Below are 13,938 nucleotides of genomic sequence, written 5' to 3'. Positions count from 1 at the left end.
CAACATAAAGTAGGAAAATTAAAAAAGAAAACGTCCTCTGAAATATTTACATTTACTACAAAATCAGAGGTAAAAGATTTCCCTTTTGTGTTTCACATTACTTGATGGGTGAAATTGTAAAACCACTCACAACATTTGACAATATGAAAATTGTGATACAATGCATATTTGGTCAGATTACATGATATAGATTGTGCTAGTTTATTTTTCACACGAGACAATGTCATGATTCATCAAAATCAGATGGTGCCTTCGTATTGTACAAATGGGGACTGTCATGCACTGGAAAATAGATGAATTTATTTCTTTTTTGACATTAGCAGATAATGTCCCATTACACAAATGCTAATTTATATCCTCTTGAAAAAATAAGCATAGCTAGTTTCAACAAAAGTTGAAATTTGAAAAACCCTGAAACTTGGTTGTGATATTAATATGTTGTAATGTGTAATAATAAGGAGAAGGTAGATCTGCAAGATAGATTTTCAAATAAAAAAAACTCAACTCTGGTTTAAAAACAAAACTAATCAAAGACAAAGATGTTGCAAATAAAGAAAAATTTCCTTACACTGAAAGTAAAATGAGCTGAAGTTCGCAGTGACCAGACTTCCTTGGGAATTACTGAATGATGACTATTAGAAGGAAAATCACTCATTTTATACCACCCTGTCATCTTAAGTATTCAACAATAACATTATGCGCATGTTGTCTTAAGCTTTGTAACCAAAACTTATTTTTCTCTTAACATGCACACACTGTGAGCAACACTGTGAAATTAATCTCATTCAATACAAATAACATTCTGTGTTGAAGAAATAGTAAGGGTTAGTGCATAGAACAAGAGTGCAGTCATCTCCAAAACCATAACCAGACTGTCATGGGCCATGATACTCACATAGACACGTCAGGGTCATTTTTATGTGTTGTAATACAAGTTGTAGGTCTAATTTGTCATGCATTGATGTTTTATGAATCAAATTTTAAACATCACACTTACAGTGAACACTTTTCAATTTAATTTAGTTTGAAGCAACTAGCTCTGGCTTTGAAATCTCCCTTTTGAATGCGTCATATCGTCTTTTTGTTGATGTTGACACACCAACATCACTGATGCTTTCAAACATATGTGAAGATGATGACACCTCAATTAAAGTTTAAAAATTAAAGTTTCCTGCAGCGGTATGGACTGAAACTGCGAAAAACTTTACTGAATTATAATTATAATTTCAAATGCAAATCATTTATAATGTAATAGCTATTACATATGTAATGGAATATGCAGTTCTCTTGGCCCAATATAGATGCAATAAACGTGTGCCCTCTCAAAAATGGACACATATTGGCTTTCAATAATATAATTGTCTAGTCTTCTTGGCAGTACTTCACTTGAATGAATAAACCGCACTGGTACTTAAAATTGGTCTGTGTGAAATATATTATATATTAAAATTTGCTCAGGTGGATATAACTGTATTTTATTCTGTTTTATTACGCATTGTATATATATATATATATATATTGTTTTATATGTGTTTTTTTTAAAGATAAAAGCAGGTTCATATCCATAAATATTGAACATATAACCATTTTAAACATGTGACTATGATAAGGCACTACCAGTGTCAAATGATCCATTATGTTATTGTTTTGAACACATCAGCTCATGTTTAGAGAGTTTAGCTTCCAAACCTGATTGAAAGCATCTAAATAGTTGTTTTGGTAACAGTTTAGTGAAAAAAGAAAAAAAAAGAAAAGAAAAAAACCTCTTTAAACTTTATCGCAATCAGTACTTTTCTTAACGTATGTGCATTGACAAGAACCTCACTCACATAGTATAAATATCACTCAATACATTGACAGTTTATATATATATATATATATATATATATATATATATATATATATATATATATATAAACTATATATATATGTATATATGTATATGTATTGCTAATATGCATAATAACACATTTGTTTTATACTTTATATCATATAGGATTAATGAGACAATATAATTACAGTGAGAATATCTCTAATACTTGAGTGGTTTAAAACTTGAAGGTGCCGTCACGTTCAATATTGCACAGTTTTTGAGACAAATCTCCATTTTCATCTTGTTATTTTTCCTTGTCTTAAATCTGTGATAGATATGTACGTATATCTATGTGTGTGTGTGTGCTACAGATAAACGAACAGGATACTGGCGTAAGCACCAATACTTAGGGTTCTTTTGAATTTCATTTTGTATGCATCACTTAAACAAGTGAGTTGGTGGATCCACTATACAACTGGTGACAAAAAAACAGTGGAAACTCTAAACCCTGGACTGCATCCCCTTACTGTTTTTTTTTTTTTTTGTTAAACAAATTATGACACATAAGAAGTACCATCAAATTGTTTGATTGTTGTCGTCTCCCACAATTTCAGAGTCTCACTGGTCTGTTTTAATTTGGTCCAGACGGCACATGGTTGGCTTCAGGAGATTTCACTGGATCTGTTGGCCTGTTAGCTGTAATGCCAAATCTGTACTCAACCCCAAATATGACTTGACAACTTTCAGCTATATGATTGCAGCTACAATGTGTTGTGACAATTCTGTATCTCAGCTGCCCTCCCTGACTGGCTGTTAAATTGTGTGCTGTCTGGAGAAATCAAACAGACTCTGGAGCTGTGGGCAACACAAAGAGGCAGTCAGATTGATCAGGCGCAGGTCTCGGTGTGTGATGATGTGGCCCTTGGTCCAGGGGAAGGTTTTAGGTTGCATAGTGATCAAAACTGCCCAGGTATTCCAGCGCTGCACGATAGCAGAACTGGTACTGCTCCTGTGGAGGGCACACACACACACACACACACATCATTTGATCCGAATCTCAGAGCTGATCTGTATACTACTGAAATTGGTGTATGCCTCAGGGTAAAAGTAAAATTGAAAGTAATATAAACTTGTATATTTTTTGGGAAAAATGCAATTTTGAGAGATGAAGTCATAATTATGAGTGATAAAGTCACAATTGACCCTTCACTAAGCCACGCCCGAAAACCGCCACAGGCCAATCTTGGCTTAGCAACCGTAACTAGGCGCAGGAGGTCTGGCAAGCATGCCGAAGCATGTGCGTATGCGTATGGATTGTGCAAATCCGACACCCGGTATCCTAAAAGTTTGGACGGGGGTGGTGGAATTTTTTTCCTTCTCGAAACCTAAAACCCAAGGGGAGAAATGCTGGGTATGGATCAAGCAGTGTGATTAAAGGCAAGACGGAGGCTCACTGACATATTTTAAAATATATTTCAGCATTTTGTTAATCGACGGCCTACCCCTGAGTACCCCAATCCTATCGCGGCTCTCCCGGTGTTAGTTCTAAGGAGGGAACATCAGGGGGCTTGCCGGAGATCTCCAGGGAAAAGGTTGGTATGCAAACTTAATCAGTTCATTAACAGTAGACACTAATGTGACCCACGACGTGTGAGCAGTAGCCTGGCGCGCTAAAAATATAAGAGGGAGAATGTTTTCATTGCAAAGTGGCCAGGCTAATGTCTTGTGTTTATTCCACAAGATTTATGGATAAGATGTTTGATTTATAATTATTGGATTATTTTCAAATTTCACTTACCCTGCTGTGCATGAATATACCTGTTCCTCAATTTGTGTTTCCCGTTTGAATGGTCAGAAATGACTAATTATCTCCTTGGGAATGTCTGACACCGGTGCATACATACTGTAATAGACGTGCCAGGCGCGAAAGCTTGTCAGGCGTAGCAACAGTAACTAAGGAGGGCGGGGCTTAGCGAAGGGTCAATTGTAAGAAATAATCAATTACGTCATATGAAGTCACAATGAGAAATAAAGTCATAATTATAAGAAATAATGTTGTAATTATTATATATAAAAATCAGTTACTAGAAAGTCACAGTAGAGGGATATAAAGCCATAATAACGAGTGATAAAGTGACAATTGTAAGAAATAGAAAAAACAATGTGAAATTAAGTCATAATTATAAAAAACGTTGTTTTTATTAGACAAAGTCACAATTGTAAGAAATAGAATTATGAGCTATAAAGTCACAATAACACAAAATATCTCATAATTGGTTTTATTTCTTACAATTGTGACTTTGTCTAATAATTACATGAATAACAATAGTCACAAACAATTGCAAGAAATAAAGTAAATTATGAGATATGAGGTCACAATGACAAGTAATAAAGCACAATTGTGAAAAATAAAGTCACAATTGTAAGAACTAAAGTCGACTATTAAATAAATTAGGAGATTATGAGAAATAGCAGATAAAAAGTCACAATAGTGAAAAATAAAGTAAATTGTAAGAAAGTTGTATTTATGATACATTAAGTCAAAATTATGAGAAAAGTCATGTGTGAGATATAGTCACTATAGTAAGAAATAAAATAAATGATGGCATATAAAGTCACAATAATGAAGAAAAAAAAAAACACCTGACATTTCATAGCTTGAGCCAATGTTTCAAAATAGAGCAAATAGAGCTTTTAGGGAGAATCAACCAACAACTGCATGTTAAGCTACGATAGGAAAAAGTACTTTAACACCAACAGCGGTTTTAAAAGTGATTAACTCTTACTAGTCTAAAGAAATGATGGATCTACGAGTAGTTCCATGGAATTATGGGTAGAAAGACATCAGCACTGCGTGAAAAGCTTACCTCTGTCTGCACCATGGCTGGTCTTTGAGTACGCAACATTTTGACAGTCTGGAAGATGTCGACCACTCCCTCATAACGCATCCTCTCCAATACTATACTCAGAGTGATAAATACACCTGTCCTGCCAACGCCAGCACTGCACACACACATCCCAGAAAATGTGAGAATTCATTTTATTTCACAGCTCTCTGTAAGACTTGACTCTGATTGGCATTTTGAATCATGACATTTTGCGGTTAATATTTTTGTACAATGTTGACCTGAACTGTAAGCACATAATGAAGTAATTTGACTAAAATCTACTAATTTCCTTTTTTTTTAATTCAGTAGGTAGTAACCTTGCAAAAAGATAAAAAAGCCGAAATAACCCCTGAACACAGACTACTACACTGAACACATAATAGAAATACACTTATTTTCCTCACCTGCAATGTACTGAGATCGGCCCATCCTGACCGAACTGCTCTTTTGTTTTGTGCACTTGACCGATGAAATCAATGAAGCCTTCGCCAGATTTTGGCACACCCTGCTCTGGCCAATCCGTGAACTGAAACTGCCGGACCGTTCTGGATTGACCGTCCTAGAAGAGACACACCAGTGAGAGACAGACAGCAGCAGCATTTCAACCTGGGTTCTGTGTGGAGAAGTTATATAAAACATGGAATCGTATTACATTTTCATGACATTTCTAACTAATAAATAATTTGCCAGCTGACTTTTAAGCATTAGCCTATATATTGTAGTAATGTTAGTTAATGTTCCAAATTAAAGTTTCATAAAGTGTAATCGAAAAAAACTAGCTTTTTTATGCTGGAAGCTTCTGGTCTGTAAAAGTTGGAAATCCCAATGCTAATGATTTATGCAGACCAATCAATCTGACTGAATCATTCAAAAGAACCAACTCACACCATGTGTGTATATATATATATATATATATATAAATAAATAAATAAATAAATAAATAAATATATATATATAAATAAATAAATATATATATATATATATATATATATATATATATATATATATATATATAACTCAAAGCATCAGACTGCACAAACTTTCATACAAAAGCAATAAAAGACAGTTAACTCTTTCTCCACCACTGAATAGATTTTCCATTATTTATGATATAACGCTTCCCCACCCTAAATTTTTCCAGTAATCTGTGTTTTCACTGTTATATGGTAGGAGGCACTGTTACAAGATTTTCCGAAATAGTACATCTCAGGATTCAAAAACAAGTTAAGAAGATCTGTGTAAACCAGGGCTGTGTCTGAAATCTCCCCATATACCCTTAAAGGTCCCGTATTATGCCCCTTTTCACAAGATGTAAAATAAGTCTCTGATGTCCCCAGAGTGTGTATGTGAAGTTTCAGCTCAAAATACCCAACAGATCATTTTTTACAGCATGTTTAAATTATCATTTTTTGGGGCACAGAAAAACTCGCTGTTTTAGTGTGTGCCCTTTAAATGCAAATAAGCTGCTGCTGCACGGCACAGGGGGCGGAGCTTCATGAGCTCGCGCTCAGTCTCTCAGGACAATTTCATCTCACAGAATGATGATAAATATCAGAAACTCTCAGTAACGGTGTTCATTTCGAGTCGGACAATAATGCCTACAGAGTCAGAGTGCTGTATAGAGATGAAACAGGTATAGTTTAGTAGTTTGATTACGGTTATTATAACGTATTTGTCATCTGCTTGTATGTATCCATTATTTATTAATAGCCTACAAGTCTGCTGTCTGAATGATGATCAAACATATACTGATGAGTTTAATAAAGTTTATTGTACATCACACAAAAGATGAAGCGTCAGTTTTACTTCAGAAAATCACCGTAAGAGCTGAGTAAACACAGTAAGTTATAATAAGTGCTTAAGTACATAAACGAATTTCGGTAGAGTTGAGGGAGCATTCCTGTGGGCGGAGGTTAGTAAAAAAACGGTTCTACTGACGTCATTAAAGAAGGAAGTCGAGGGATGTAGTCCAAACGGGCCGTTCGATGTAGGCGACTTCTGTTAAATAAAATATCTCGCTTGGCATTGAACTTTGAGCTTTATAATTTTACAGATATTATTTATGCTCTAACAGCAACATTACACACTAACTAAAGTTTGAAACATGGGATCACGAAGAACGGGACCTTTAAATACAGCCTTTTGTAGTGGGGTCCGAAACCATAGAGGACCTTAACGAGTACATTCATTCAATCCCAAAATGCACCACAATAACGAGTGTACAACCAATGTACACTCAACGCTAGAGAATACCCATAATGCATTGTGAGTGCCGCCCGCGTTTGACCAGAAGGTGGCGCCCGCAGCCGAATCATCCATCCATCCATTTTCCAAACCGCTGGTCCAATGTGGTGACAGCATAATATCATACAGGTATAAATTCCTTTTTAATTAATTATTAAATTGTTTAATTAAGGTTTATACATAGGTTCATACATATATTTTCATCTTACTACTGGAGCTGCCAGTTTGCTAAGTTTCAAATAATTATTAAACAGCAAACGCAAACTATGCAAAAGCTGCAGCCCTTCCGGCACACTCGGTGTCCGAATTCACTCACTCGTTTTCATTCACTCCCTCAAGTGGACTATATTAGAGGACTACTGTAGGGGATAGTGAATGAGGGTATAGGGGGTGATTTCAGACACAGCCCAGAAGAATCGGACAGAAGTTGCTTATGCACAAGTAAGCTAATATGATCATCAAATATTCAACAGCATATAAAATCAAAACTGCCAAAAGTTACAGGGAAAAATGTCAATCCCACAAAGAGGTATAGGACTGTGAATCTTTGGGGGTGTTGATGGTGTTGTCTACTCTATCTATGTTTAGATCATCGTTCTGAATCTGATCTGGTCGAAGTCTTTGACAAAAACAAGATTTTCTCAGCTTTTTGTTTTGTTGTTTGTTGTCTTGATAAAAAAAAGCATAAATGAAGCTAGAATAAAATGGGCTTAAAAAAAAAAAGCAGAGGCTTAGTTCTTTCTTTTGTTATATTAACTTTTTACATATTCAAACAACAAAATATTCTGGGGGCCATGAAATTGTGTGAATATGATCAAAAATGCTGCCACTGACTGGCAACTTTTTTAGTAAACGCTGGTGGAGAAAGAGTTGAGAATATTTTAATGGCCAGGTTTACATCACAGTAGATAGGCAAATGTATATTCACTCTATAAGTTTCCATGATATTTTAAAGAGTGTTTGACCTACCCTTGCGTCTGTGACTTTAAACTCTCGGAGTATATACTGAGGCATGTTGTACTCCGCCATGGGATCCACCACAAAGTACTGATACCGTGCTGACCTGTCAGATGGCCAATACTGATGGCATTTCTCCTGCATAAGAAAGTAGTTCACACATCAGCTTCTATTACCGTTACCTAAAACTAAATCTATTAAAAACATGTTTGTCAATTGAAATTCAAAAACAAAATATAAATATTAGATGAAAAATGCAAATCAAATGAAAATTAGAAATGTTGCCTAACTGGAATTAGTTCACAAAAATTACTAACTGGATCTAAATAAAAAGTAATACTGAAATCTGAAAACTGAAAAATTAATTAAACCTAAAAAGTAATATTTAAAAAGAACAAAACCTAATAAAAATGACAAAAGCACAAAATCAAAACTAAAACCTATAAAACTAAATTCAATATATATGAATAAACAATACTAAAATAACACTGATTAGCATCAACAGAGATGCTAATACCACCTCTACACCAAGGATGATAACTATAATGATAAAGATATAGTTCTAAAAATCGTCCACACCACAAATATAACAATAACTGCACAGAGAAACAATATAGCAGGAATCACTTTTTTTTCCAGCTGATGAATGATAAAAACATTGACAGCCAATCAGAATCCATCCTGCTTTAAAGAGCTCGAACATTTAAAGGGGCAGATGACAAAACAGAATAAACAACGACATCGCCCGCTGGTGTGGCCACTAATATAGTTATCATTATAGTTATCGTTCTTGATGTGAACGACAGCATCTAAACACTATTGACGCGTGTGTGTATGTGTCAACTAACCCTTCCCATTTCTCTGAGTTTAGTAAGCATAACTACTATAGTAGAATTATGTTCCCAAAGCATCCGCCAGTAATCTTCAACAGTCTCTGCCAGCGGCCCCTGAGTCCCAATATACGCCCTCTGTTGCCTAGAGAGTGATGAGAAAGAAATGAAAGCTTCAAAAATGGAGAATTTCACCAGCAAATGTTGATGTGTCAGTGGTTTATTTTGTAGTTGTGTTGTTTTACTTTTTCTAGTAAATATAAAGAGATCACAATGTACCTGTAGCCATCTATAAAACTGCCATTGACATAGTCTGAGCCCTCCACTCCTCTGATTGGCTGCAGACACACACGTGTGCTTTCATATGGCATGATATTGACCAGTCGGTTTTTGAACTTATTGCATGGAAGGCTGGCACTGACGAATCTGGAGTTATGCGCTTTGGCATTAGCTAACCGCTGAAAAGGAGATACAGAAAAAAAATTTTTTTTCAACTTTATGAACAATAAAAAGCTATGTACAACTGCCAGCAACAAGAAATAATATAGTATTTTATATTGCTTAGAAGATAAATGGATCTAAAAACTTAAACTTTTGTGGATTGTTACTTTTTAAAAAAAATTTGTTGTTTTTGTTTTTAATGTTTTCAGTTGTTTTTTTATTGTTTCATTTAATTCACAATTATGTCACTGTTCCCTTTAAATTCACAAATTACATTGGTGTGATGAACTCACTTTAAACTCCTGCTCCATTCCGCTGATGTGCTCTGGCGGCTCCGTCTGTGACAGTCTCTGGATGTAGGCGTAAAGGTTTCGCGCCGGAACCTCTGTGTTGCCGCAGGAAACGGCCTCCAGCAGCGCATCATAAATAAAGATGTACTGCTCCTCTGTCTGCACCATGTAGTTTCGCTGAGATCGCATCAGAGTCACATGACCATAAACATCTATCGCCTTCTCCTGCTTCACACGTTCCAACATGGCATCAATCACAATGAAGCAGCCCGTTCGGCCCACACCAGCACTGAGAAAGACAGAGAGAGAGAGAAAATGCTTCTGTCACAAGCACTCACAGTTGCGCACTCACAGTTGCGCACTCTGATTTAAAGGTTGTATGAAAAAGTATTTGTGATTTTCTCTCGCTTAATAGTTTGATATCATAAAAACATTCACATTTCTCCTTGCTTTCTTCTTTTCCCATGTATTTTTCCCCTCTATTGTTGTAAGTGCCTGCTTTGTTCAGTCAGTTTTGTTCATGTTGTCAGTGGTTAAAATGTTAATAAAAAAGATGCAATAAAAAGAATTATTTTATTTATGTTTATTTACATTTCTATAATAACCAACGCAATCTACCAAGAGCAATGCAAATTAGAGTCTGGTTTAAGACATACTGTTTTGGGGGCGGTAAATAATGGCGCAAATACCAGTAAGTTGACTAGCGCAAACCTTAGTAAATCATCTTGAGTGATTCATGTAAATATTCTCCTCCAATAAATTTTGCGTCCGAAAGAGAAGCTCCTAAAAATGCATATGCAATAAGGTCAGCCGCAAAAATAACCCTGTACACGCCTTTGCAGCACTCGTTTTTCACTGCGTGCCTTTAGTAAATCCTAACAGTAGTTTTCAACGTCAAAAGAGGGTTTGAGCTAGCGGTATTCTAACATGTAATTTTATGTAATTACATTTTTCCTGTGTCAGTTCATTTGTAAAAACCATAGCGATGTATATAGTAATGTTGCTTTGTTGTGTCCAAGCAAAATAAATAAAAAACCTCATACTCTACAAAAAGTGCATCGACAGAGACAAAACACTGAGCTGCAGCATTTTCGGAATAGTCAATAAAATTTAGGCAAATGATTTGATACTCCCTCCAATATAAGAGCCCATTTCATTGGTAAAGGGAAAAAACAAAACAAAACAAACTTACCAATAGTTTCTCAGAATCGTACCCTGCATGTCTGACTGGATATAAATATGTTAGCTTAATTCTGTACTAGTTACCTGCAGTGGACCGCGATGGGGCCGGCGTCTGGGGGGTTGCAGGCTTTTACCCGTCTGAGGAAGGCCAGGAATGGAGTGGGATGTTCAGGAACCCCCTGATCTGGCCATGCTGTAAACTGGAACTGACGAACCTCCCTTTTCTCACCACTCCCACTCTGCACATAGAAACAACACAATTCAGTACAGCACCATATACTTCTAGAATAGAATAATGCATTAAGTCCATTTATAAATGCACATATCATAACATCCAACATAATCTCATCCAATCAGCAGCATGCCGCAACAAAATTAGTTCAATCTTATTTTATTCAACACACTTCCCATCTAGCGTGTATGATCTTAACAGCGACAAACTAAAAAAATTTTTTTACAGGATGACTTCTGAATAATCAACACATGACAAATAATTGAAACAGTTGACAAATACAATAGCATAAATAAAAGCTCAAAATAGCAAAACAGTAACACAGTAATCTGCATAATTTATTCATGCATTGCAGTGAATTTGAATACTGTTTTATCACATGTTTTATCCCCAGACTCCATAGCTTGCTCAAAAATTCCTGAGCTTAGCAGAAAAATAAGCTAGTGTTTGGTGAACTCGCTGCTTAATGTTTAAAGTACTTTTGTACGACTTTATCAAGAACAATATGGAGAAGAAAATCAGACATTGCCGAAGAGATGATGATGTCAGAGAGCATTTCATCTGCAAAATGTAAATTTTCTATATATTTTTGAGGTGTTGTGTTTCTATATAATATATAGGTTTTGTTTAAATTATTTAATTATTATATCATATGTATTTTTTTCCTCACTGACAGTGGCTGTACCTGAATGGTTTGACTAATGTATTCACTTTTGAACATAGTTTAGAGCATTTTCATAGTTTCGTTTTTTACGATCATTTTTGTTGCATTTAAATGCATAGTAATGTCACTACATAGTTATGCAGTGTGACAAATAGTTTAAAACTCCATTAAATTTCATTGAAAGTTGATTAAAAATGTATACAAAAAGTTACAGTACCTAAAATATACACCTTCTTTCAAAAATTCCAAGATAAAAACAAAAAAGTGATGTGCTTTTATGTTATGACAATGTTTCCACCAGTGGAATAACTCATAACTCGTCTAGGGTTCCACTAACCTACAGGTTGACCCTGCCATAAGGTTACATTTTTGAGAGCAATGAAGTGTTGGTATACTGTGTTTATGTGCTGGTCACTGCTGTTTCGTTACCTTAAACAGGGCAAAAGTCCTGACGCAGTAGGTCGCAAGCTCCACCGTGTCCAGTAAAGAGACTTGCATGAGTCCGTATGTCTCTGTGCCTCTGCTGGGCCAGTACTGATCACACTTATTCTGCACACAGTTCAGCAGACACTTAGTTAACCTCTCACAGCTGCATATGTCTCAGTGATAAAGGAAACATTAGAGGAGAGCTGAAGAACCAGCTGAGATAAACTGACAGTCAGCTGCTCTTCAGCTTGGCTGCTTTCCATCAAACAGTACTCACTATGGCTATGTGTCAGTCTGCTCACTAGTTCAATAGCAGGTATACTACCCAGGGAGTGGGTTGCCTCATTATTAAAATCATTCCAGTGCATTGAACAGTTCACTCCCTAGAAATGAACAGAATGCCTTTTTTAACTCATCTCATTTTTACTAATTCCCATAAAAGGTAACTAGGGAATGGACTGAGACACACCCTTTGCGAGTACATTTTGGCATGCAGTGATAGTGTGATAATCAGCCAAAAATATCAAGTTACACTTTGTGACTTGTTGCAAAATGTGTCTCTGAAGTCAGTGGGAAAGAGGAAGCGAGGAGAGACAGATCAGAAGAAGAGAGAGTAGGTGTAAATAAAGGATGAGGCAGAGATAAAAAGGAGTAAGAGGTGAGACACGAAATATCAACCATTCAAGTGAAAAGTGAGAGTGGTCTAATTAGCCAAGTGAGACGTCTTGCCTTTGAGAAGAAATACGAAGGCATCTGGAGAGTAACAGACAAACATCATAAGACTTACTCTGCTCCGTAACACCACACAACAGACTCACTGAGAAATACGCAAAATATCAATGCTGTGTTTGATTAAAACAAGGTTAGTAAGGTTAGTATGTATGAATGTATGTATGCATGTATGTATGTATGTGTGTGTGTGTGTGTGTGTGTTTGTGTGTGTTTATGAGTTTGATTAAGTGTCTCATTAGTTCTGTTCCAAAATCTAGTCAGCTGCCTACCTTGACAGCCTTTTAGCCATCCTGATGCAAAGACTGTTTCAGATTTTAGTCAAACAGTTTTTAGTTAGTTTAATGTTTTGGTGGGCTGCATAAATGGCCATAGCTTCTGAAAATCAGTTACATTCCTGATAAAAATGTGATTTTGACAAGCATTTAGCTTTCTTGCTGTTAAAACTTTACGTTCTGCGGTTAGTATTTGCAAATACACTACTGGTAGTTTTGGGTTGGAAAGATTTATTTTAAAAAGAAATTAATATTTTACTCAGGAGGAATGCATTAAATTGATCAAAAGTGACAGTAAAGACATTTATAATGTTTTATATTTCAAATAAATGTAAAAATATTAAGCAGCACAACTGTTAATAATTAATAATAAATAATAAACATTAATAATAATAACAAGAAATGTTTCATGAGCACCAAATCAGCATATTAGAATGATTTAATGATGCTGAAAATCCGGCTTTGCCATCACAGGAATAAATTGCATTTCAAAATATATTAAATTAGAAAATAGTTATTTGTAATTGTAATAATAACAGCTGGGTAAAATCATACTGACCCCAAACATTTGAATGATAGTGTACATTGTTCTGTAAGATATAAGATGCACTACTGCAGTGTAATCATTGTGTATAGAGCTTAATACAGCGTTGCAGATATCCTTCACAGAATCCACTGCAACAAGGTCAGTGAAGTTGAGAAGTGATTAGAAATAAATCATCTTTATTTTATTAAATATAGAAAATGATTGATAAATGTGTGTGCAGAGTATTTTTGTGCTTATTAGACTATGTTGTTGTTAGCTTAGCAACATGCTAACAAGAGGAGCGTGCTTTGAGGAGCTGCAGCTAATGACTTTCAAATTATTCAATCATGAGGTAAGTATGCTTTTTTTTTTTTTTTTTTAAGATTCTACCTATATAGGTAGTAGACAGCAAGGATTTATACTAGGTTTTGGAACAGAGCT

General features: G+C 35.4%; 1 protein-coding gene across 1 annotated transcript in view; it reads right to left on the bottom strand.

Annotated features, from left to right (window-relative positions):
- Nucleotides 1–2,296: 2,296 nt before the first annotated feature.
- ptprdb (protein tyrosine phosphatase receptor type Db) overlaps nt 2,297–13,938 on the bottom strand; it is an 83,041-nt gene continuing 71,399 nt past the window's right edge. The window contains exons 29-38 of the mRNA XM_084104308.1: nt 12,697–12,720; nt 11,971–12,090; nt 10,730–10,884; nt 9,467–9,752; nt 9,012–9,190; nt 8,751–8,877; nt 7,915–8,040; nt 5,106–5,260; nt 4,681–4,816; nt 2,297–2,822 (exon numbers count right to left, since the gene is read on the bottom strand). Of these exons, the coding sequence (XP_083960434.1) occupies nt 2,754–2,822; nt 4,681–4,816; nt 5,106–5,260; nt 7,915–8,040; nt 8,751–8,877; nt 9,012–9,190; nt 9,467–9,752; nt 10,730–10,884; nt 11,971–12,090; nt 12,697–12,720 (1,377 nt within the window). The 3' untranslated portion in view covers nt 2,297–2,753. The remainder of the gene's footprint in view (nt 2,823–4,680; nt 4,817–5,105; nt 5,261–7,914; nt 8,041–8,750; nt 8,878–9,011; nt 9,191–9,466; nt 9,753–10,729; nt 10,885–11,970; nt 12,091–12,696; nt 12,721–13,938) is intronic.

The sequence above is a fragment of the Abramis brama genome (assembly GCF_963993115.1).
Source record: "Abramis brama genome assembly, chromosome: 2".
NCBI classification, from domain to species: Eukaryota; Metazoa; Chordata; class Actinopteri; order Cypriniformes; family Leuciscidae; genus Abramis; species Abramis brama.
Note: the sequence above shows the minus strand (reverse complement) of the source record. Positions and strands in the feature narration are given on the sequence as shown.